At 35.7% G+C, this 24503-nt stretch overlaps 4 protein-coding genes across 4 annotated transcripts; 1 reads left to right on the top strand and 3 right to left on the bottom strand.

The window, feature by feature from the left end:
* Positions 1–897: 897 nt before the first annotated feature.
* LOC141717008 (uncharacterized) lies at positions 898–1764 on the bottom strand. The gene has a single exon (XM_074519137.1). It carries the CDS (start codon positions 1705–1707, stop codon positions 1204–1206), a length of 504 nt encoding a protein of 167 aa, XP_074375238.1. The 5' UTR covers positions 1708–1764; the 3' UTR covers positions 898–1203.
* A 927-nt stretch (positions 1765–2691) lies between these two features.
* LOC141720567 (fructose-bisphosphate aldolase 3, cytoplasmic-like) lies at positions 2692–5752 on the bottom strand. The gene is made up of 4 exons (XM_074523058.1): positions 5669–5752; positions 5427–5474; positions 4418–4645; positions 2692–3827 (listed from the first exon to the last, which is right to left on the bottom strand). Exons 1-4 carry the CDS (start codon positions 5715–5717, stop codon positions 3007–3009), a joined length of 1146 nt encoding a protein of 381 aa, XP_074379159.1. The 5' UTR covers positions 5718–5752; the 3' UTR covers positions 2692–3006.
* Positions 5753–5997: 245 nt separating this feature from the next.
* Positions 5998–8485, top strand: LOC141720566 (heat stress transcription factor A-3). The gene is made up of 2 exons (XM_074523057.1): positions 5998–6315; positions 7127–8485. Exons 1-2 carry the CDS (start codon positions 6046–6048, stop codon positions 8105–8107), a joined length of 1251 nt encoding a protein of 416 aa, XP_074379158.1. The 5' UTR covers positions 5998–6045; the 3' UTR covers positions 8108–8485.
* Positions 8486–9056: 571 nt separating this feature from the next.
* Positions 9057–23940, bottom strand: LOC141720565 (serine/threonine-protein kinase CTR1). The gene is made up of 16 exons (XM_074523056.1): positions 23267–23940; positions 22182–22483; positions 21930–22074; positions 21543–21646; positions 19958–20166; positions 14491–14817; positions 14361–14401; positions 13712–13780; positions 13517–13617; positions 13323–13407; positions 13126–13224; positions 11522–11590; positions 11284–11415; positions 10067–10161; positions 9789–9980; positions 9057–9352 (listed from the first exon to the last, which is right to left on the bottom strand). The coding sequence occupies exons 1-15, from the start codon at positions 23774–23776 to the stop codon at positions 9872–9874; spliced, it is 2397 nt and encodes a 798-aa protein (XP_074379157.1). The 5' UTR covers positions 23777–23940; the 3' UTR covers positions 9057–9352; positions 9789–9871.
* Positions 23941–24503: the final 563 nt, after the last annotated feature.

The following is a 24503-nucleotide window of genomic DNA, read 5'->3' as shown; positions in this document are numbered from 1 at the left end:
CCTTCGAGCTTGCCCGTGGTGTGTGACGTGCAAATCTTGGGCTTTCGAGGGTCAATCCGAGGCTTGCGAAGCCTTCAAGGTTTCCCGCGTGTGCGATGCGCGGACACGAATGTAGCAGGAAATTGGCCCGAATAATTACGGACTAGTTTTGCTAAATTTAATTTTCACTGAGTTTGGGCTTTTAAAAGTTTAATTCGTTTTGACTACGGATATAATTGATTTGATGTGATAATAATCAGATTTAGTTACGGATTTGATTTATTAACCAGCTGATTAATTAACGCTTTTTAATTAATTACGCGTGGAGTAGCGCACCGTTTTCTCGAACCTATATAATAATCAGTGTTACAGATTTCGGAAATCGGAACTATTCGGTTGAGGTACCGATTTATAATTTATCGGACGATTTTTAAACAATCGGATGATTAATCGGCGATTTATCGGAAATCGGTCAAATCAGACAAATATTTTGACCGATTTTTGAGCGATTTATCGGCGATTTTTAAAAAATCGGCCGATTTCTATAACAGAGATAATAACGTATTAGGCTTAGGGTTATTAATTGATTCGATATACAACTCACAGCCGCCTCCTAAATACAAACCCAACCCTCTCTCTATTCTGATGATAGCCGCCTCCTAAATACAAACACAACCCTCTCTCTGTTCTGATGATAGTTTCTTGCTCCGTTCTAGTTCGTCGAAGGTGTTGTTCGTGTAACATCGTCGTCTTCTCGTTTTATCCTGAGGGCTAACGACTCGCACATGCGGGAGAACCGTAATAGTTTTAAGGATACAGTTATACGACTGGACTCGAGAACTTCTTCTCATATCCTTTTATTAATTTACGTAATTCGCACACACTTATATTATATGCATTAATCGCAGATCGATAACATAATAAACATAAATTTATACAATGGTTAAATTCCTACATGAAAATCATCAATACAAATATGAATATACATATATGCTGTATGCATACCGCTAACAAAGCAAACATGATATCAATGTACTTTTGTTTCGGCTGTATCTCTCTGGCTCCGTCTAGGAGATGGATCAAGGCTTGAAAACTTGTTCAGAAACAAATGTCAAATGTGTGTAAGTATGTTCAAGAAAGAAAGGGGGAAGGAAAGAAAAAAAAACGTAACATGGAAACAACTTATTTAGGTCATAGCTACTAATCTTAAATGAAGACAATCACTTAAACCACTAATAAACCAGCTACAGCAGCAGCAGCAACAACAGAAGAAACCTTCAGAACAGTAGCCTTGCTCTCTGATGGGCCAGGTGCATCTGCAGCCGGTCCATCAGTAGGTGCAGCGCCAGAGGCAGCAGCAGAGTCACTTGCGGGTGCTGGTGGAGAATTTGAAGTACCCTCAGAGGAGCTAGGGCTTGAGGAAGATGATGAGGAAGACGGAGTGCTAGAGCTTCCCGAGGATGAACCAGATGAAGATGGAGATGAGGAGGGAGATGAGGAGGATGAGGACTTTGGTGAGGCAGCTTTAGGAGAGGAAGTAGGTGATTTGCTGCCACCGGATGATGATGACGATGATGATTGTGGAGGGCTGCTTTTAGGAGAGCCCGAGGAGGAAGAACCTTTAGGCGACGGGCTGTTACTCGGGGAGCCTGTTGGTGAATTAGCCGCGGAAGCAAAACCAATGAGAGCCACCAAGAGGAGGGAAAAAACAATAATGTGGCGTGCCATTAGTGTTAGTTATATGTGCAAGATTAAACTAGTTTGAATGTTAATTAAATTAATGTAATGTGGAGTGTGTGGAGATTAGGAGAATGTAGAGAATAAGTTATAATTTATCAAAGGACAGGGGAGGATTAGCGCAGATGACGGTAATGTAGGGAGGATACGTAATTTCAACTGTTGTTTATTCAAGCTTTTCTGGTTTCCCTTTTTTCCGGGGGGGGGGGGGGGGTATTGTAGTTTTAATGTAGGCCTTCAAAATACTAGAACCGTGCATATTATTTCAATTGTTTAGGTAAATTTTCATTTTCCTTCTTGGTGCGTACAATGTTTATGTACAGTAACATTTACATTTAACTGATAAGTTGATCATTATCGAGGCATAGTTATCAGATTAATCAATTTTACGTTTGAAATTAATTTAGCTATTTATCGATTAAATTTGGATTCGAATGTACTATAAACTTGGGATTTAATGTCTCTATTAATGCGAAACAACAAAATCAAAACATACAAATAGAATGGACTAAACAATAAAATTATGAGGAAGCATGAGAAGAAGAAGGTATCAGCAACAACATGTTTTATCACGGAATAGCTCATGATGTTCATATCGATCTACCATTTGCCTTTGCAACTTGTAATGGGCAGACCTCATACAATTACTCTATTAGCTTTACTGTGTCTTTTGTTTCATTCCTTCTGGTATAATCACAAAAACTTTTTTGATTGATTCTTGATATGTCACAATTCTTTACTTAGCAGAAATAAGAAAAGATATGTCTTGGTGCAACAATGCAAACAAATTTAAGTGTGTAACATGTATGACCATTTGTAATGTGTTCGCCCTGGGATGTTGTTTGTATCTTGCGAATAATGGTTCAAATTGTTGCTACAGCCGATTCTGATTGGGAACCTAGTTCCGCATTGGCTCACTATTGGAGGAAACTCTCCAAACATAGTCAAAAGAAACTTAGAAACACGCAAATACCATTTAGAGTAAGAACACAGTCTTATATAAACATTCAGCTGCTTCTGCCAATTTTAATATTTACAATTAAGGCGTGCTCAATATGAAACACGGTTGTACCAGAAAAACCGGGAAAAAAAACTGAAAAGAAAAAAATATAGCATACATCCTCGCTCCAAAGGAGGATTGCTAACTTATTAACTAGTCTGTGCTACAGACTAGGATGGAAAAATCAAAGAGAAACCTAAGAAGAGACTAGATTGCCTTGAAAAGGCACTCTTGTACAAACTGTCATATCTCTTTTATAAAATATAATAGGATTAAAGCTGAAATGCTTATCAGTATTTGTAATCCTTGACATGAAGACTCTCAGCAGCACCTTCACCCAAAGGAGCATCACCCTGGTACTTACCAAGAGTTGCCTCTGAGTTGGCCTTGCATCTTGCCAGGAATGCTTTCTGTGCCTTCTCAATATTTTCATCCTTTCCTGCCCAAGCCTTGAGAGTGCTCTGCTGAAGAGCCCTTCCATATGAGAAAGTGAGACTCCATGGCTTCTTTGTCTGTAGCTTGTTCATGGCATTAAGGTTAACCGTAGCCTCCTCCTCGCTCTGCCCACCAGATAAAAACACAACAGCTGGAACAGCAGGAGGCATAGTGCGCTGCAGCGCACGGACAGTGTACTCAGCAATCACCTCAGGTGCTGCCTTTTCAGAGTCAGATCCTGGAGTCACCATGTTGGGCTTCAACAAAGTTCCCTCGAGCAGAACTTTGTGGTCATTGAGAGCCTTGTAACAAGCAGCAAGAACTCGTTCAGTTACATCAGCACACTTTTTAATATTATGGCTTCCATCCACAAGTATTTCAGGCTCAACAATGGGGACCAATCCATTCTCCTGACAAATAATGGCATACCGGGCCAAACCATTTGCATTCTCATTAATAGCCAACTGTGAAGGCTCATTTGGTCCTATCTTGAGCACTGCACGCCACTTAGCAAACCTAGCGCCTGCTGCATAGTATTTAGCGCAACGAGCAGCAAGGCCATCGAGACCTTGAGTGGTGGTCTCCCCATTGGTACCAGCAAGCTCAACCGTGCCTGTGTCAACCTTAATTCCTGGGAGAGCTCCACCCTCTTTCATGACCTCAACAAAAGGTTTGCCTGCAAATAATCCACACAGTTAAGATTCCATATGTCATGGAATTTTCACCAGAAAAACTATTAATACTGTGAAAGAGATAGCATACAAATTTCATAAGGGTATCACCTATGGAGTCCAGACATACTAAATGAAAACTAAATGAATAAAGATTTTAGAAAACATAATTACAATGTACATGTAATAACAGCTAGCTGTCATATTCAAGGACATTGTGTCATGCCAGGGATAAGGGTGTTGCCTACACACTTTAGATACCGATGCTCATTATTTAAACTGGGCTAAGCAACCAATATTTTTTCAACCTATTTTAGCCAATATTTGGGCAACCTTTAGCCATAACAGTAGTTATAGTATTTTGAATTTTCAGCAAGTACCAATAACTGATACATATCCTTAATTTTTTTTATACGAAACATAAAATTAAAATTACAAAGCTACAAACATGTTCTAGAAAAATGCCAAAACATTGACAGATTACAGAGTTGAAGTGAAAACTTTAGTAAAATGTCAAAACCTAGACATGTAATCAAGTCAATTAATCTAATAAACTCTCAATTATATTACTATGGTGGGTAGAATCTGAATGTACCTGCAGCAGTACTCTGAAAAAGAGTTTCCTCAAAAAGAATTACACCACTGAGGTACTGCATGCAGCCAGGGGTGCAGAAAAGAAGCTCTCTGAGAGCCCTTCTATTTGACTCTGTATTCTCAACATTAATGCTTGAGAAACGCTTGCCAATTGTGCCGGTTGACTCATCAGCAGCAAGGATACCCTTCCCTGGGGTTCCGATGTACGTAGCATTAGCAATCAGCTCATCTGTAACATTGAAATCAACTTTAGTATACACAACAGTCAATTAATTGCATACATCTTAGAGGATTGTTAAAAAATAAATGATCCAGCTATGCTCATCACAAGATACAGATGATGATAAATTTATAAGACATAATTTATATTTGGGAAGTCTTACATGCAGTAATATATATAAAATTACAAATGCAGAAGATTAGTTAACATTAGGTTCTTACAGTACAACAATCGTAACCAGAAGGAGCAACTAAATCGTTTCGAGAAAAATTGATTTGTCATGTTGCATATACCAAAGATAAAAAAATCCTAATGGGATATCTTTACTGAACTTCCAATTGGTATAATTAAAGGTTTAATATAGTTAAAGTTACCATGAAATGCCATTATTACCATAATTATCGAAATACAATTTGAGATCCGAATTACAAAGACAAGATAATTGAGCATCATGAGATGGCCGTGGTAGAGCTTATTTATTGTCGTGACATGTTTCATGTCTCACGGCTTATCTCTTATTATCTCATACTAATATGCAAGATATAAAAGTCTAATTTGAAAAAAAGAGAGACAAGAGAAATAGAGAAACTAGATCAAAGGTCATGTATTATGTGTCACATCTACAAACAAAAACGCAAATATGATATAAAAACACAAGAATCTATGTATATTTATTTTGTATGAATGAAAAAGATCAAAACCAAATGAATCAAAAAACAAGAAACAATTATAACATAACATCTGACATCAAAGTAAATGTATATAAAACAGAGAAAAGTAAATGAATTACCAGCATATTTGCCCTTGTAGCACGACATGATTATGGAATTGATGATGCCTGCAAAATTTTGATTAGAGAAAAGAATATGAATGAGAAGGGGGGGGGGTTGTTTAATTAGCCTCTAATACAAGTTTTTACTTGTTTTTGAATGGATGTAAGTTAGAAGTTAATTTTAGCAAATTATATAATTAGAAAATGTAAAAATAGTTAAAATCAAGTAATATCCGAAACCAGACAAAAATTTGCTTAACCATTAAGGTAGTTGACTTGTTGGCTTCTGCCGGACCGCACAGGCAACATTAGAAACTCCTGAACCCCATTCAAGAAGATGGACCCACCGGCCCCACCATTTTACACAATATCAAGCAACCCTATTGGTTACCTTAGATTCTCTGACAGTCACTGTGCTTTCCCTAAAAATATCTAGCTCCCACACACAGTACGATAATTAAATATCAATACTATAAGTCGGCGCTGAACTTGAACTTCCCCTTTCCTTTTCTAGAAACACCCCGTCGACACCGCGTCCTCCAACAGTAGCCGCCTTTCATTTCTTATATAAGTATGTTTCATATCCTCTTTTGTTAGATATTTCTTACATTTATCTACTCATTTTTTCTCTATAGACATGAACTATTCTGATGATTTTCAATGTTCGTTTAGGGAGAATTTGGAGCTGGAGATTCCTAAGCCGCTTGTACAAGAATTTTCGATTCCGCCTTTTCTATCCAAGACGTTTGAACTTTTGGAAGATGCTGCATTGGATTCTGTTATTTCATGGGGTGACAGAGGCCAGAGCTTTGTGGTCTGGGATCCATTGGAGTTTGCCAGGATAATACTTCCCAGGAACTTCAAGCACAATAATTTTTCGAGCTTCGTTCGACAGCTGAATACTTATGTGGGTACATTTATGATTTATTCTCAGCACCAGCCTCAATTGGCTGATGCTGGTTGATTAGTAGCTAGTATGTATCTAATTCTTGCTACGATTCGTGTTTTTTATTTATATTTTATATCCGTTTGTAAAATTCGTGTTTTTTTATGTTTTGATTCGTGTTGTAATTTTAATTAGTTACTCTTGTAATTGTCTTAGGATGCTCACTCTGTAGTCTGTATATACCGCGTTATAGTTCTAGTCTTTTATATTGTTCTTGATGTAATATTGCCACTTGGTTTGTCTCTGTTGGATGAGATAAATTCTTGTCATGATATCAGTACCAAATCATATGGATGCTAGCTGCAATGTAATAAAACTTTTGTAACTTAAAACTAGTGAGAGATTGACTTGCTTCTCGGAAGTATCTCAATTTCTTGATTCTTATTGTTGAGATAGTTGTGTGTTTATAACGGTTAAAGTTCTGTGAACTATGATTAGTGGCCTTCATGGTTTGTAATATATTATGTTGATTGGGAATGTTTAAGGAGGAGCTTCTATCTGGCTCTTCACTTAAAGATTTTCATTCTCACTCCAGCTTCTACTGGAGTGGGAAAATCAGTATTTTGCAGGTAGTTTTTTAGATTATTCTTTTTACACTCTGTCATGATAATGAATCATATCTAACATATATTTGCAATGCAGAAGTTGATCACCTTGCTTCTATCTTGGAATAGTGAAATGATTTCTTTTAATAAGTTTATAATTCTAATATTTGGACTTATTCTTGCTGCAATTCATGATGGAACTAACTGTTATTATATCCCCTATCCAGGGATTTCGCAAGATTGGCACTGACAAGTGGGAGTTTGCAAATGAAAATTTTCTGCGAGGAAAGAAGCATCTGCTGAAGAACATACATAGGCGCAAGTCACCTCATACTCAGCAGGCTGAGAATACTGTAAGATCATCGCTTGAAGTAGGGAAACCAGCAGTTGAAGGTGAGATAGAGCTGTTAAGAAAAGAGAGGACTATGATGATGCAGGAGGTAATTGAATTGCAGCAACAACATTGTGGGACGATTCAGCATATGGAAGCAGTGAATGAAAAGCTCCAAGCAGCAGAACAAAAACAGAAGAAGATGGTTTCTTTCTTGGCAAAAGTGTTCCACAATCCTGCATTCATGGCACATCTTCAGCCTAAGGATCAGAGGAGCATTATGTCCCCTAAAACAGCAAAGAAGTTTGTAAAACATCAGCAAAATAAACAGGCTATATTGAATTTGTCTGCAGCTGGACAGATTGTGAAATACCAGGACGATTTAGAGAATCTTGCCACAACTTCCGAAAAGCCTCAGTTAATTCCAGTAGCAGCTAAACGAATTGATTCAGGTGTGGATGTCCCATCATGTCATGTTGAGAATATTGGATCATATGACTCAAACATAGCAGATGATCTTCCTGGGCCTCTAGAGCAAGTCAGAATGGGGATTTCAGAACTCGAGCCTGTAGTGTCTTTTCCGGAGTATTCTGTATGTTTCCCGGAGGACTTGGGAAAGGATAGAAACTTTCCGGAATTATTGTCTCCCGGATTTGATGAATTGGGTAGACCCGAAGAAAATTGGGACATGGGTTTTGAACCTGGTGCTGGTATGTCTAGTTCTGACACTGGAATTTGGAATAATCTTAGTAATATTGTTGCCCCAGAATTCGGAGTCGTAAGTGGAATGGCAGATAATTGGGATGTAAGCTCCTCAGAGGTGGCAGTAAGTTCTGGAGTCGATATGTGGCCTGCTGATGAGTCTTGGCCAGCCTGAAACTGGGAAACTAGATCCTTAGGGATTTAACTTATGATGCATTTCAGTTATTAAATATTATTACAGAGTTTACTATTACACAGTTATTTTATAGTTGACAGTTCGGTATTTATATCTAAATACATTAATAAATTATTCATTCATTTGGTTGAAATGTTTGATTTCAGGATTCATTTCCTACCCTCTTTTATGCTGTCAGTGAGTATTGTCTGATATCTTCTATCAACACTGACTTGTTATTCTTCAATATTACATTTACATGATTTTGATGAACTGTATAGTCTGTTATCTTCTTTAAATGTTATGTTTCAAATCTTGAGGGATGGATGTGTTGTAAGTTGTAATAACTGTTACCAAGTTGATATGCTGCAAGAGTTGAGAAGTCTGTAAAATTCAAGTGCCCAGCAGGGAGAAATATTCTGTTGCTCAGTTGGGAAAATTTTCTTGTCAGTATCACAGGATAAACACATTTCCTCTTGTATCTTATCATTCATTTTAGTTAATTGAATCTATAACTCTCTCATTTATTTTACCTCACTGAAACAGTTTTGCTCTTGCTGGGTAATAGGATCTCATTTATGCCAACAAAAAAAACTGTGGTAATTAAGAGGTAAGTGTAGAGATTAAAATACACAAAACTAGTGCAATAATAGGGTGGCTTACTCCACAGTTCATTCCCAGACGGTTTCGTCATTCTTGATTGCATATACTCTACTAACTTGTAGTATTATGTTATGTGCAGTCCGTACGAACCAATTTCAACTAAAAACAGTATCTTCGCAGGGGGTTTCTACAAAAGGGATCATACCCCAATTGTATTCCTGAAATAGATATGCAGGAGTGAATACTGTCTTTTCACATACTTCTTAGCATTGCACGCCACATCATACAAGCCCGACTAAATAGCAAATGTTTCTCTCGCAATAAACAATTTACTTACTATACCATGTTTAAGCTTAAACAAAACAATTTTGATTCTATGTTAATCTGATTTTGTTTGTTCAAGTACCGATATGTGAGTACTTGTCTGGATTCTGTAAGAGACATCGTACTACCGTCAATTAAACTTTCTAACACCCGCTTTTACAGGAATCACATGCAACAATATGAGCAAAAAGATGGCCAAACCCAACTAGAAATTAAATTTATACAAGTACAGTGATATTTTCTATAATAGGTAACTTCTGCTGCCGCCCAAAAAGTTGTTCCAGGAAGCAAAATGAACAAATTTATGTACACCAATGCCTGCAGTGACAAAAACAACTGTTTAAGAACACATGAATATGATCATCCCATATTAAATATCTTGCATAACCAAGTCTCGTCTTTTTAACAAGTACATTACAGTCTAAATTGAACACCTTAACAAGTCTTAGTATACAAGTCCCTCTATTATGTTAGAGAGCATGATTTTATTGTATGTCAGATTTCCATCCTTCATTAAGATGTAAACTATTGGAAAATACAGAACCAAAAAAACCATTAACCAATACATAATGAACAAAAGGCAGTCTCCTGCCTTCATTAAACGAACTCCCTTTACTCCCCATCCCTGAGGGAGAAGACAAAAACATTGCTTCCACGATGTAGCAAGTAAATGTAAGTTTGTGCCATTGCTCAGCAATTGTCACAAGAAATATTGATAAAGTGGTTCTTAACAAACTGGAATTTTGAAAATTACCAAAATGTATGCTTTCTGGTAATCCAGGCATTCGTCTGCCTTTACAAGAATGTATTTGTGCACAACTGAAATTTCAAGATGCTTCATATGACTAAAGGACTATCAGCACGTTCAAGTTGTGATGTGGGAGGTTTTATCAGCGGTCTTAAAGACTCCATTATGCTGGCAAATGACGGGCGTTTCCATGGCTCGCTGTAAAATGAATCGGGCAAAAACTGAAATTTCATGTATTATATAATTAACAAGAGGACAGAAATTGGAGAAGAAAGCCTACTCACTTCGCCCAGCATGCTTCAATTATGGAAGCAACTTGAGGATTTACATAACGAGGAATTTCAAGCCTTTTGCACTTAAAACCAACCGCTGCTACAACCTAAACAGAAAATATATTCACGTCATATCATTGAAAGATAAACTGAACAGAAACCCTTTTTCAAACTAATAAAAAAGATGTACTATCACAAATTGAGGCCGCCTTGGATAAATTAGAACCTATGTTACTCGGACTCTTCATTTTACCTTCGAGTACCCGTGTCGGACACTCGACACTTGGATATGGACACTCGGACTCAGACACTTATTTTACGCCAAAAACATGCATGTTTTTTAAAATGTTGTCGAGTCCGATACTTGGACACGTGTCCATGTCGGACACTTCTAGCCGAGTCCGAGTAACATAGATTAAAACAGGTTGAAAAAGAATATTCAATGAGAGGTGTAACAGTAGGAAACAAGCACATAGGAATGAAAATTTCGTGTTTTGGGTTAATCGAGTGGTGTACGTGTCATTAGACTTGCTAAAATTTGATGAAAAAGAAAGATATAGACAAAGCTCGGAGGAAGAAGAATTTCAAACAAGTCATTTAAGTTAATCGAGTCATGTCCCTGTCAGTGTCCTTGTTATTTCTGGTTTAATCTTGGTAATCGTGTTGGGTTCAAGTCATATCACACATTGCCAAGTGATGCCAACCCTAGTAGCAACTAGCATTTAATTTTGTTGGCATGTCATCCATCCACTGGTACAGTCTTTCCTTAAAACGAGAAAATGAAGAAACACAAGTGAAGCATTTATAAATGCTCACTTCACAATTACTGTCGTGGGAAGAGAGTGTTATAAATCAGAAAAGTTTATTTAATTGCAAAACACACTAATTAGCTAACACAAATTGGCAGTGAAGATGAGGCCCCGGAGAATTTGATAGAAGTGATACAAGTAACCCAGATGCTAAGAGCATAGGTTGTTTACGTATCGGTCACTCGTAAGCTGAGAAAATACAGCTGCAGCTGAAAGTTATGACCAAATATTTGATCATTGTTTCTGTTCAATTTATCACTTACCAAGAGCATTCTTGATTCGTATCAACATAACAAACATTCTAGAAGTCTTACAATATATCTCTACTAGACCGCAGATGGAACTAAGTCGCAACAAAATAGATCACGTGTCTTACTCTTTGTCATAATGATCACGGAAATATCTTAAATTTGTACATACCTGTGCTGGATTGAGATTACCCCAGGGTTGTTGCAGTGTTGCAAGCTCCCACAGAATTACACCAAAGCTATATAAATCTGACTTTTCATTTGATGGTTCATCACGGAGGACTTCTGGAGCCATCCACTCGGGCTACAAAAGAAAAATAAAGAAACCATTAATAATCTATAGATGATGTCACTTTGGGATTTTTCTTTTTAAGTTCGGTAGATGGGGAAAGGAGGAGAGAGAAACTCACAGTTCCTGCGGCTGACTTTGATGAAAGAAACGTATTTGCCTTCAAGCGAGATAAACCAAAGTCACAAACCTGAACCCACGCAAGGAGGAAAAAAAATTAGTGAGTGGTTCAGATAGTTACTACACATAAATACATCAACTAAGAATTGGATAAAGATTTCTATCAAGCTTACAAACAACGAGCAAAAGGTGCGCATATTTCTGTAAATGACAAAACAGATAACCAGATTGCACCAAGAGAACCTCAAGAAATTATGCCAAGTACATGAACAAACCTTACTTCATCCCTTTACATATAATTGTACATTTTAAAGAATTTCGATACTGATTGAGGGATTCCAAAAGTATTACCCCCTCCCCAAAGCCCTCAAACTTATACCTCGCATATGTAATGCGGTCTCGTAATAGATTACTGTGATTTGGAAAATCAATTCTATTATGTTTATTGTTCACAACAATCTTCTATGGATCTTATTAATTATTAGCCTTCATAGATAACACATACTCTGACAGAGGTCGTTAGCCCAAACATACTCTGTTTTTAAAAACACTTCACACCAAGCAACTAGGAAGATAACCAAATCAGCATATGGATCTTATTAATTATTAGCCTTCATAGATACTTGCCGCCTATTAAGAGAATAGGTCCTGTTCAAGCGGTCCGCCTTTATTCATCTATACCAGCTGCCACGCAATACATACTCCGACACAGGTCGTTAGCCCGAACAAACTCTGTTTATAAAAACATTCGACCAAGCAACTAGGAAGATAACCAAATCAGCAAGATTCTTCCATAAAATTAAAAGAGGCAAATCTTTGCTACTTTGATGGTACACATGTACCTCCCAATTACTAAATTTATCTCGTTAAATACGATTACCATCGAAAAGATTTACGGTTTATTTAAAGTTTTATTCATGTGTATATGAACTGGTCGATTTTTCAACTTCTAAAATTTGCTAGCTCAACATACATATAATAAATTTTAACTTACTCTAGATGATTAGTGTCCAAGTAAAGATTAACATTAAAAGAACCCAGAAAAAAACATATAAGAAAGTTATTCTTTTCAATATAATTTAAAGTTTAAGAAGTTTCCCCTCTCAGATTCAAAACGGAACAAGTGTACCAAACCAAAATATTCAAAAAACAACAGCTTTTCAGTAAGCAATTTGATCCAAGAGTCCTACCCAATAATTTGTTTTGGTTTTAATTAACAAACAATAATCACCGACGGAATAAGATGTCCCCATATTCTTCATAGGAAGTTCTTTTTGCATATAATCAGGTGATAGTAAATGACGATATAGATATGCTATTACTAAACCTACGCATTCTATATGAAAATACAGTACATACCCAATTCCTCAATTTTGTGAATTTTTTAATTGCCAATGTACGATGGGAAGTACCCGAATTTTAAAACTCCAAAATAAAAGAGTATAAGGGTTTTAAGGCCAATAACATCAATAATACAGGAGAACACAAGTATATATGAACAGGCAGTACAGCTACTGACATCGCTATGATTAAGAGAACCAAAAAAAAAGTCGCATATATAAAGATCGTCTACCATGCTTCGAGCTCCAGACTTGTTTTACTTACTTTTACTGTATATTTTTTGTCAACTAGAAGGTTAGGAGATTTCAGATCACGGTGAACAATAGGAGGATTTCTTCTGTGTAGATAGTTCATCCCCTTGGCCTGATGTAACCACAAAAATAGTTATATAATGATACCGAAAAATTGAAAGAAACAACATGATTTAACGACACAAAGTTATATATGACAGCATATAGTACCACATCATAAGCCATAGTCAACCGACGCCTCTCATCTAATGTTTCTTTTGCACCAGATTTATGTAGAAGTCTGTACAAACTACCCCTACAGGATGATAATGCAAAATTCAGTCATAAAACAATACCTTCTAGCATTGCTACAAGTGTTGCAATACAATATGCATAGGAGTAATTTTGATGAGACGTTACTTAACCTTGATAAATACTCTGTAACTATTGATAAATTTGGAGGCTGTGTAACAGCCCCCATGAAGAGAACGATATTAGGATGCCGAAGGCGCCTCATAATTGCAACCTAATTGACACAAAAAGATGTTGAATTTGGACGAAAGAAGAATTAGCATGTGCATTTAATATATCATATCAACATTCAACAAAAATAAACATACCTCCCTCAAGAATTCCTTAAACCTTTCTGCATGGAAATCTTGTTCCATAAGAATTTTGACAGCAACATCCTGTATGTTTAAGCTTTTGTAAGATCAGAAGCAGATAAGGAACAATTACTATACAATAATTAAAAAAAGGTAAAAAGGAGGGTAAAGACGAATGTCATATATAAACATTGCCGTTATAAATTATCCCAATTTAAAGAAACAATAACGGTTAGATGCTTAGGGCATTGATGCACTTGCATGGAATTTCAAGAAGTAAAACCTGCGCCAAACTGAATACATTTAAATTCTTTTATGATAATTCCAAATGATTTTTCAGTACATTCAATGAGTCGTTTAATATTCCTGATGTTGTCTATTGCTTTCATAAAAGAGACCAGTTACCTTGCGACTATGCAAAGTACTTGTACTGCACTTTACATATGGAACAATGCTTATTGAGGAGCACCACCGAACTGGTGGTTGGAATGAATTACTATTTCTACTACAAATTCAGCTCGTATACAGATTAGACAAAAAAAAAAAATTATCACATTATATTACTTCTATCAAAACATGCAACACCAACCAAAATAATGATATCTAGCAGAGACTTAAGCATGTACGAACCAAAAAATACATCACGTAATAGGTGAATACTTACGGAGCCATTCCAGTCAGCACGATGAACGGTACCAAAAGAACCTGACAATGCAACAGCTCAGACTATATTATATAGCTCAGCCAATATTTCCTACTCTACAATGATAATCAAACTGTTCCAAGGGGATTACCTGAACCGATTTTTTCTTTTAGAACTAAATCACTCCATGGAATGTCCAAATCTTCCACATCAAACGGAAGTTCCCTGGGTCTACTTGTGACCAGTTGACTCTGATCTCTACTCGTGTTTACTCTTGGGTCTATGAATGATGGCATCATATTTCCAGCATGTGCATTACTAGGATCTTTTTCACGAATAATTGGCCTAGCTGCTCTTGGTGGCAAATGTGATTGAGAAATTTCACCACTGTTGCTCGGACTAACCCCGGTACTGTGTCTATGCATGTCGGGCCTCTTTACATGCAAGAATTCCTCAGGATCTCCTTCAATAACAGTTCCTGTTTATTTCCAAAAAAAAATTACATCCCTCAGTCATCAGATCAGCATGATAGATAACCATGTTAGGTGCTGTCAAAGTAGATGCATAACAGTAGATAGCATCTATTAAATGTTATTTCTACATTATCAGAACAAGAAACAAAAAAAGCAAATATAGACATTTTTAGTGCGGCAACAAAACTAATCAAACTCAGAGGGAAAACATTCAAAATAATCTCAAAGTTCAAACTTTAAATTTTACTAATATTTGTGCTCGTACGAGTCTGACCTAGTTTTCATTTTCTTTATAAATGTGATAGTTATATCATCCCTAAAACTAATATAAGATGAAACATAACAAACTTTAGAATCCTCAAACTCTTTAATCCAGCATACCACATTAGCAAGCAGTAAAATAATGCACGGATTTCGTAGCATTTATATATGCCTTACAAGTTAGAAAGGTATGATCACATAGCTCACTAACAGTCTACCACACTAAAAAGTTTGAAACTTGAGTAGACAGTAAACGAAAACAGACATATCTTTAAGAGAGAAAATGAATATTTTTTGTTGCTCTGAACCCATATTCCTCTCCTTGGACTCATCAAAAGATCCATTTTACCACATATCTAACAGGCTTTTATTTATTTATCTACAGAACAGCATGTAGAAGTACACAAAACCACAAGTCAATCTCCTGCCCCCAAGCAGTTCTATTGATAGCTTTACATTGCTCTATTTTTTAAGTTCTTATTCTTTTAAGGTTCGGAGAATTTTGGGACCAGGTTCAGTAAATTAGACCAAAAATCTCGTTCTTCGTGCAACGTTCTGCATCTCTATTATGTTGCCTTTAGTAGAACAAGTCCAGTGTGCAACTATAATATAGAACTAAAACTACAAAAATACTACTCGAATGCATAGCTGTAGCTGGATGGAAAAGTGCATAAATGGATAATTGGTTGTATTTAGAACCAAAAATGGCTATAGCAATCCTTGCCACATCATCTATCATTGGTTATGGGTTCGAACCTAAGAGAAATTAAACTAGAAACGGAGCGCAAGTTGGTCCACATTAAATGGAAGTGAAAAACTTGCATAAAATGTTGCTTAAATATGGAAGTTGGTTGTGATTGCAACTACCATCAGTGTGCATTGTGCAAGTTACATTTTGGTACCAAAAAGCACTTTTAGGTGCCAAATTATAATGGCTATAGTTATTTTGCATTTAGTGATGCAGATCATGTTCTAACGACATTTAACTTTCTTAACAAGGTACAAAATTAATTCCTCTAACCAAAACACTCCAGGATCACGTTCTAACACTGTTTTACTTTTTAATAACAAGATAAAAAAAATCAACTTCCTCTAACCAAAATAATCTATAGTCTCAAAGAACCAGTCTTATAAAGCCGCTGCCTGAAATTCTGAGAACATAGCAAGGTACCCATTTTTTTTAACAACGTTCTCGACATCAATCTAGTAACCAAAAAAACTTCTGATGTGCAAGTAATACAGCATATGCGACTCGTTGGTTCTTCATTTATGTTCCTCCCAATCATTTTAGACAGTTTCCTGATTTCCACTGCTGGAGCATCATTCAAGGTTTTCATGACACATTTTTTGAATAGACGACCAAACCAGATGACCAACCAATTAGGGAAGGACTAGTCAACTACTTAACAAATCGATTTTAGTGTTTTTAACATATTATCAAATATCAAGCATGTTGTACAAAACATAATATCAACAGGACTGAAAAAATAATTAAGTGCAAAAAGTGCAATCTACCAAATATATCAGAAAGAAAGTACGTTAGTGATTCATAAGGATCCTTGGATATTACTAGCAACTATCCCTTATATAAAAATTGACTAAAGAGAATTTTTGGTAGTTCCTCATCAAGGCGCTGACAGCCTCTACCTAAATTCTCCAAAAAAAATTGAGTTCGATCCTCTACAATTACAAAATACACATGACATTCTAAACAAAATATATGTAATTTTATAAATATATGTATCTTAATTTCCCGATGAACAAACCTTATGTTTATGGAACCTGATAAGTAATATTTTGAACTTTTTTGAGTATGTTCTAAAAAAGGCATACTTATTTAATTAACAGAACAAAGTGCAATGCAAATTATAGTAATCGTCAATGAAACTAAACAATCTTATATTTAGGTTAAAACAACAACTTAACCATTATTATACTATAGAGATAGGTACTGTACTACGTAATATAGTAATGGAAACTAAAAAATGAATGTATAGTAACAAAAATAAAATTTTAGATAGTAACCATTTTTTTTCAAATTCTTAACTTAAACAAATTACATTTACCAAGTAATTTGCTAAATGTACAAAAACACTTTCCACTTAAACAGCCAATTGAGCAATAATGTTGACAAATTATATTGCTCATTTATTTGTTCATCCAAATATAGTACTGCTCACTGTTATCACATAACACAAGCAAAAAGAGGAATTTTTAGTGAAAGCCTACACTTTCCTGATATGATCAAATCGAAGCAAGGTAATAAGGGATTCAAAAATGATAAATTGTTTCAGACAAAATCATAAATATACGATGATACAGAGATGGCAGTGCTTATTTAATATATAAATTTTTGAAGAAAACGAAGATGCTGAAATCGTATCGGTAATTATCTTCCATTTCAAACCAATACGATAAGTGTTATAATCCAGCAGAAGTTGTTGCAACAAAACAGAAGAGAAGTAAATTCTATTTCTGCTCAATTTCAAGTAGTACTAAAATAATAATTGGTGCATGTGCCTTGTTGTGAATTGGCGACCGGGGAGGTAAGATGGTCAAATCCAAGTCCTTAAAGTAGTAATACAAGCTCATGATTCAGTGTACCTACCTAATGTGTACCTAGGCTAACTCTATCTAGGTTTCGAAAATCCGTAATTGCTTCCAAAAACTCAGTGCGACAGTAGTAGTTGTGCACAGTATGTGGGTCGTTCTGGTACATGGTACATGTATGTGATACGTTAGTTCTTATGACTCGGGTACATGATCCTGCGTATCAGGCACTGGAACTATATGAGGGTCCCTTCAATAATCGTTTATTCTTTGAATGTTATACACACATAATTCAATTATATAATAATATTAAATTACTAAAAATCAGTTTACATAATTACATAAAAATAAATTACTAAAAATATGGAATTCTCTTATGATCAGAAATAGAAATGTCACATTTATTTTATAAGACTTAGTTTGGTTTCAATTTATTCCTGCTTCGAAAAAGAATTGAGGCATCATCTTCTTTCTACTTTCTATCTTCTTCTCGTTTCCTGTTTTCGGGGTCATTGTTCTCTCCATGACTCGTTATCCCATTCCTTGTTTATTATCAAATCTAAATATGATATATAATTTCGTCTCTTCTCCAATTTTATATTCTTCCTTCACGGATAGGTCTCCAGAGTTGCAGAGGCGGATCTCTGGAAAAAGTGAATCGCGACCCCTAGTTTTCTAGATCGAAGATGATTCGTATACCGGAACGAGCGTACTGGGTCAAAGTCCCATAGCGTGTATCGCGAACGGAGCATCACTGGATAGTAATATACAATAAAGACATTACTGCCAACTGAAATGCAAAATTATATTTATCTCTCTATCTTAGTACGCAGGGGTGGAGCCACCTTGTACCCAATTGCATACCTTGTATTTCGTTCAGTTTTTGTTTTCAGTCTTAAAGCAAGTTTATATTGATACACTATATAGAAGATTTATACTACAACTTAACTAAGTTTTGTGTCAGTTGTCATGTTCATATCAATTTTTCTTTTTTTCAAACTAGATGTTAATTTTTATTCTAATCATTTTGTTGCATATTTAAATATTAATCTCAAAAAGAGTTGTTTATAGATAAACTTTGACTCTCCGGAACTTTAGTCCTGACTCCGGAAATAGAACACAATTATAGATTTTTCCTGAATTAAACTTCCAGCTCCGAAAATTTAATTCAAATTTGTTCCCCCTGAGCTTTTCTTCTGGCTCTGCCGCTGTTAGTAGGTATATTTATTAATAATACCGACATCCCTGAACGGTACCTCTTACTAACTTACTTAATTTTATGGTTAAGAGAAAATCAGTACATACAACTGATCACATTTTTTATTCCTAATAAATGTGGTAAGATACTATTTAAATGACATACACAACCATAAAAAACAGTCATTTCAATCAACATTACGGAAATATCAAGGCTTGGAACAAGTGATGTCAATGCAATGATAGGGGCAGACTTTAAAAGAAGGGATTTTACATCAAAGTGCTCACTGTTCTTGTCAAAAACTATCAGGTGGCTACCCGATCTCCACGGGACTCGTTTTGGCCACTATAATCACTAGATATATCACTATGATAAATCTTGAAAAAAAGACCTAAAATTTAATGAACTGATGATGGGCTTGTTAGAAGAATTAATAATAGAGAAGTATAAAGTTCTTTTTTGTAATCAATGTGGCCCGCACATCATTTTTAAATTAGGATTCCATTAATTTTCAGTTATTGTGGCCAAAGCGAGTCCCTGTGGAGATCGGGTAGCCACTTGATAGTTTTTGACAAGAATAGTTGGTACTTTGCCATAAAACCCTTAAAAGAAAAGGCCAAATTTAGACGAGCAGCATGCATAGACAACCCTCCACACAAACTTGCAAAGGACACAATGGCCTTTTACAAGTGCGCTATCAAGGATATCTATCCTATCAGAAAATCAATCTGATTACTGTAGGTATATCAACATACTGCCATGTCTATATGCAATAAATTATAGCATGATTACATACTGCCAATCCATTAAGTTTGAATATTTGCGCTGCCAGCACAAATTTGACCATCTTTGTCCTTCACCATGCATTCAACTAATCAAACACAACACCCAAATATATATAATTTATTTCATAGAATTTAAGAATATATTTCCACTGTAATTGACTACCATACACCTATTCTATGCCCTCGATATAAATAATTATTAGCATAGTAACATATAGAGTAGACTGGAACCACCAAAATGCATTAAGATCCATAGTGTTATGGAAAAAATGTCACAAATGGAAGATATTTCACATTAATTGGTTTCCGCATACTGAAAAATTTAAAGGCATAATAGAAATATAATATTACCGGCTGAAGAATCTTCAAACAAATGATCAAGCGATTGACAGTCTGAAAAATATTGTTTTGCTAATGACCTAAAATCAACTGTTGGTCCAACTTGTCTGTATCTCGGAAAGCGCAGTGGTGATGAAATTGAGATGGAAGATGGACCATTAAGCCAAGAATCCGGTTTGTGCAAGCATCCTGGCTTGCCAATTAAATCAACAAGGAACTCCCTGTAGCAATCAGCAAAAATATTGGTTCTTAGATAATGTATCAACAGTTTATAATTAAAGCCAATACTTGATAATATAATAGTCAGTTGAAATCATGTGGTCTAGAGGAGAGAATGAGGAGGGAATGAGCTGTACGAATTTCCTTGGTTTAAAAGAGTAATAATGCCAAGTTCAGAGTTATATCCATATATTCCACCTAAGCCCTACCTGACTCCTACATTCCTAGGCTGGTTATAGTCTAGCACCAATATTATGCTGACCAGATAAAATTCCTGCCTCAGCTAAGTTATTTGTCAACTGATAAAGATATAAGAATTGAAGGTATACATATTTTTAAGGCCTTAAAAGCAATCTTTTTTACATATCACCACATTAGACAATATAGACAAAGATTATCAAATCGCTTTCATCATATACATAATGAAGAAATCTACTTGTCTATCCTCATGGTTTCCCCCCAGTAGATTTTATACGATGTTAGAAAAATAGATTCAACAAATGTATCACCATAATACCTAATTGTTGACTTGCTGAATCACATATATGGATTATAACTTTACAAATATATACAGTTCTATATACAAAAGTCATGAGTATGCACCGAATCAAACCAAAAACAGTAGAACTAGAATGTCATAATGGAAAAGATTTTACGAAAAAACTACCTAACATCTACATGACTAACATACTGCACTCTTGGCAGTAAGGTCCTGAAAGCTTCCCCTTCCACTCCAATTATCCTATAAAGACTTCTGTCATTAACGAAAGCTCCCTTTCCCTTCTCCAACCGCAATAAGAGTTCTCTGGAACTCAAAAAAATAGCCGCTGCTCTAATACGACGCCCAGTTCAACGTCAAATGTTATGAAACACTTACCAGAGATCATATTTTCCCATGTCTACTGAGACCTTCCTCTTGGTCCTTGCCTCTCAAATAATATAATATATATCCTCCTTACTGGTGGTATAGTCTGTCTAGTGTAGTAGTGTGGATGTGCAACTCTCAAGTATGCCACCATCCTCATCATAGAATCTTAAAAGTTTCCGCTTGTCCAAGTACGTAAATATATATCCATAATTAGAAGGCTCGCTTTTTTATTTGGAAAATCACGTATCTAACTTATGAGCTTCTTTTTACTTGAAAGTTGAAAGAAACAAAACTAATCATACTAGAAGTATAATAGTATGAAACTCTTTTACATTACAGTTGACAAACGTGCTTAAAGACATTTTATTCCCGGGAGAGACCTCTGATTATCTGAAGTTTAAGCTAGAAACTAATGTAATATCAACTCCTCATTCTAATCAAAGAAGGAAAAAAGAAATGTAATATATATGTATGTTTATATATGGCTGCAATGGCAGTTGAAAGATTTACCTGTCAGGCCCAAATCGAACAACACAAGAGGAAGCATCATCTCTTTTACAGTATTTGCATCCTTTAGCTATACGGCATGGTAGATCAATTGTGTCAGCTAAAACCTGTATAAAACAAAAAATAATAACATATTTATCTGAGCGCAAGCTTATAATAAGTAATATATAGTATATATATGTTTCAAGAAATCGATAATCGGCAGGGCATTATGAATGAAATGACAACCTAAAAAATTGTTTTAAAAAAAAGTCTAACTACTATGCTTTTGACGAAAAAGAGATTTCACCTGACATTGAGGACGGGACATTCTTCTTGTGGAAGTACTATATTTTAAAGCATAATATAAAGTAAAAAAGATTTAAACAAATTACAGTATCTACATCATACTTTAAATAATATAGCTCGATGTCTGCAAAGGCCAACACTTAGGCTGCCAATAGGAAGAACAACAGATCCTAGACATTCTCTCAAATCATCACTGCACTCCTTCCAGATAGGAAATAATTCATCTTCACCGGACGAAGGTGTATCCCTTGTGGAAGGAAAAAAAGTTATTTCATAAACCAACACATGCAGTAAGTAATAATTACATTAAAGACAAAGATTCACACTGTCGTGATACGAGATGCTGCAACTCACCCCATACGATTGCAGATGAGATTTGCTAGCTGATCTACAACCTCATCTGTGGTGTTGCAATTAGAGGACACGCCGTGAATCCGGTTTTGCAATTCCTTTAAAGTTGCATCACTGCGTCTATCAATTAAAACTACTTCAACTAAGGATTCGATTCTTGGATCTATACACTTCAACGATTCAATTGCTGGTATGCGGCCATTATCTTGCAAATCAGAGCATACACTCCATACGTAAGGATCGATCCCATGGATACAATAAAACCCATCCGGGATTCTATCAAAATATGATAGACATCCATTTGCCTAAACCACATTTATATAAAAAGGAAAAAAAACTAATATTAGAATCTGTCCATACAACGTATATGACTTGCAACTATAAATTTCACTATACATAGAAATCTTTATACATAAGACTTCGGGCACTAAAATTGAACAAGCATGAAAACATAAAAGTATGATCCAATTTTTTGGTAAAAGGGTGTATAACCGTTAATTATACATCTGGTAACAAAGAAAATGGCAAACATTTAAATGAGTGTACACATGTTTTAATCAAACTGCCTCTGCTTAACCCTTAACCGCAACGTTAAGCATATTAATTGCACTTGACATGGTGCTATTATTCAAACACCTTGCATAAATTAATGACAATGATTACTTATACTGATGTGGCATTAAGGAGCATGCAAAATGATAATACATTTCATATCATATACTATTCAACGTTCTGCATTTACCTCATCCACCGATACGAGTAGTGCTCTAAAAACAATTGATTACCTACCATATATAAAAATGTTCGAATTCTATTTCCAGTCCACACAATTGAAGTCTAAAATATAAGAGCCAAGCTACATACCCAAAAAAAATCCCAAAAAAATCCCAAAATGACATGTTCATCTTTTAATTAGTAGGATTCATATTAATACACGAGGGTCCCATCTTATTATAAGTGAACATCCAATAATATGCTAGCATTTCTCAAAATATAATTCAACAAGGTAATCACATTCCTAACTCATGCATTACAAAATCACATAAAACGACACAAACAGGATCCCAAAAATAAACAAAAAATCATACCCAAAATCGATGAGACATAATCTCAGCTGAAGCAGCGGACGAAGACCTAGGAGCAGGCAAATCATCAACAACCGGATCCAAAAAATTAGGATCATCCGCCCTAGTAGCCTCACTGGAAAGCCTAAGCGCCAACGACAACTGCAACTGATAACTCTCTTCCGTCTGCTGCGCCCAGCTTTTCGAAGACGAAAACGAAACACCAGCTCCACCTCCAGCACCACCTCCAGCACCACCAGCACCAGTATCCATCCCCATAGACCTCAATTGTTCAACACCAATCCCATCCTGATCCGCAGACGGAACATAATACTCTCCCGAAATCGAACTCTCTCCGAAACTACTCCCACTAGATTGCCGCTGAATCGAGGTGGTCCCCATCCGATTAACTCTATGATCAGTAAAATCCCAATCGGAGGATTTGAGTTTGTTGCGGTCAGCCGAGTTGGATTCGTAATAAGAGGAAGCGACGTCGTCTTGATTTAGTAAAGTATAGTTAGAGCGTCTTTCCATTTCAAGGTTTTAGGGTTTGGGGGTTGAATTTCAGACAGGCTGTTGAAGATTATTAAGACCGCTGGTCATTGTGTTTGAGTCTGAGTTTAAGTTTGAGTTTGGTCTAGTTGGGGGTTACTTTTAATCCTTTATTTTTTCTTATTACAACTTGTTCGTTTGTCCTCTAGATTTTCGCATATTTTTTATTCATCTACTGCTTTAGGTTCTTTGAATACAGACGGGGTTGTAGTAACAGTTTCGGCGTCTTCCCCTGTTTATTCATTTCTTTTATTGCCCTCCTTTCCCCTTTCAAAGGTTTTTTTTTTCAAAACAATGACCTATATTAAAAATTATTAGTTCAATAATTTATTTACGAAAAAATATCCAAAACATACCACTTTCCCTAACTGTCCAAAATGTCCACAACGCGCCAAAATATCCACGAAATACGCATTTTAGGGATGCGTATTCGGCCTTCTAAATTTTAACAAAGAATACGCATGTTCACATATTGAACATGCGTATTCTTCGTTAAAATTTTAAAATCTGAATCTGCATCCCCCGCATGCATATTCGGTGGGTAAAAAGGGCGGAACGTCCCGCCAACAGATATTTTGGGCAAATTTTCTCAAATTGTGGGTATTTTGATTTTTTATCCTTTATTTATTTTATACATTCACATTAAACTAGGCTGAGTTATTGATATGTGTAAATTGATTAAAATATTAACATTTGTAATACAATAATT

This window comes from Apium graveolens, chromosome 4 (genome assembly GCF_009905375.1).
Source record: "Apium graveolens cultivar Ventura chromosome 4, ASM990537v1, whole genome shotgun sequence".
NCBI lineage: Eukaryota > Viridiplantae > Streptophyta > Magnoliopsida > Apiales > Apiaceae > Apium > Apium graveolens.
Note: the sequence above shows the minus strand (reverse complement) of the source record. Positions and strands in the feature narration are given on the sequence as shown.

Excerpts from the sequence above, each read along its gene's own strand:
- LOC141717008 (XM_074519137.1), bottom strand. The coding sequence starts at position 1,707 with ATGGCACGCCACATTATTGTTTTTTCCCTCCTCTTGGTGGCTCTCATT.
- LOC141720567 (XM_074523058.1), bottom strand. The coding sequence starts at position 5,717 with ATGTTGCCTGTGCGGTCCGGCAGAAGCCAACAAGTCAACTACCTTAAT. Across the intron at positions 5,475-5,668 it reads ACAAGTCAACTACCTTAATG|GCATCATCAATTCCATAATC; the intron begins GTTAAGCAAATT and ends AAAATTTTGCAG. Across the intron at positions 4,646-5,426 it reads CTACAAGGGCAAATATGCTG|ATGAGCTGATTGCTAATGCT; the intron begins GTAATTCATTTA and ends TCAATGTTACAG.
- LOC141720566 (XM_074523057.1), top strand. The coding sequence starts at position 6,046 with ATGAACTATTCTGATGATTTTCAATGTTCGTTTAGGGAGAATTTGGAG. Across the intron at positions 6,316-7,126 it reads TTCGACAGCTGAATACTTAT|GGATTTCGCAAGATTGGCAC; the intron begins GTGGGTACATTT and ends TCCCCTATCCAG.
- LOC141720565 (XM_074523056.1), bottom strand. The coding sequence starts at position 23,776 with ATGGAAAGACGCTCTAACTATACTTTACTAAATCAAGACGACGTCGCT. Across the intron at positions 14,818-19,957 it reads GTTTGAAGATTCTTCAGCCG|GAACTGTTATTGAAGGAGAT; the intron begins GTAATATTATAT and ends GGAAATAAACAG. Across the intron at positions 14,402-14,490 it reads AAAAGAAAAAATCGGTTCAG|GTTCTTTTGGTACCGTTCAT; the intron begins GTAATCCCCTTG and ends TTGCATTGTCAG.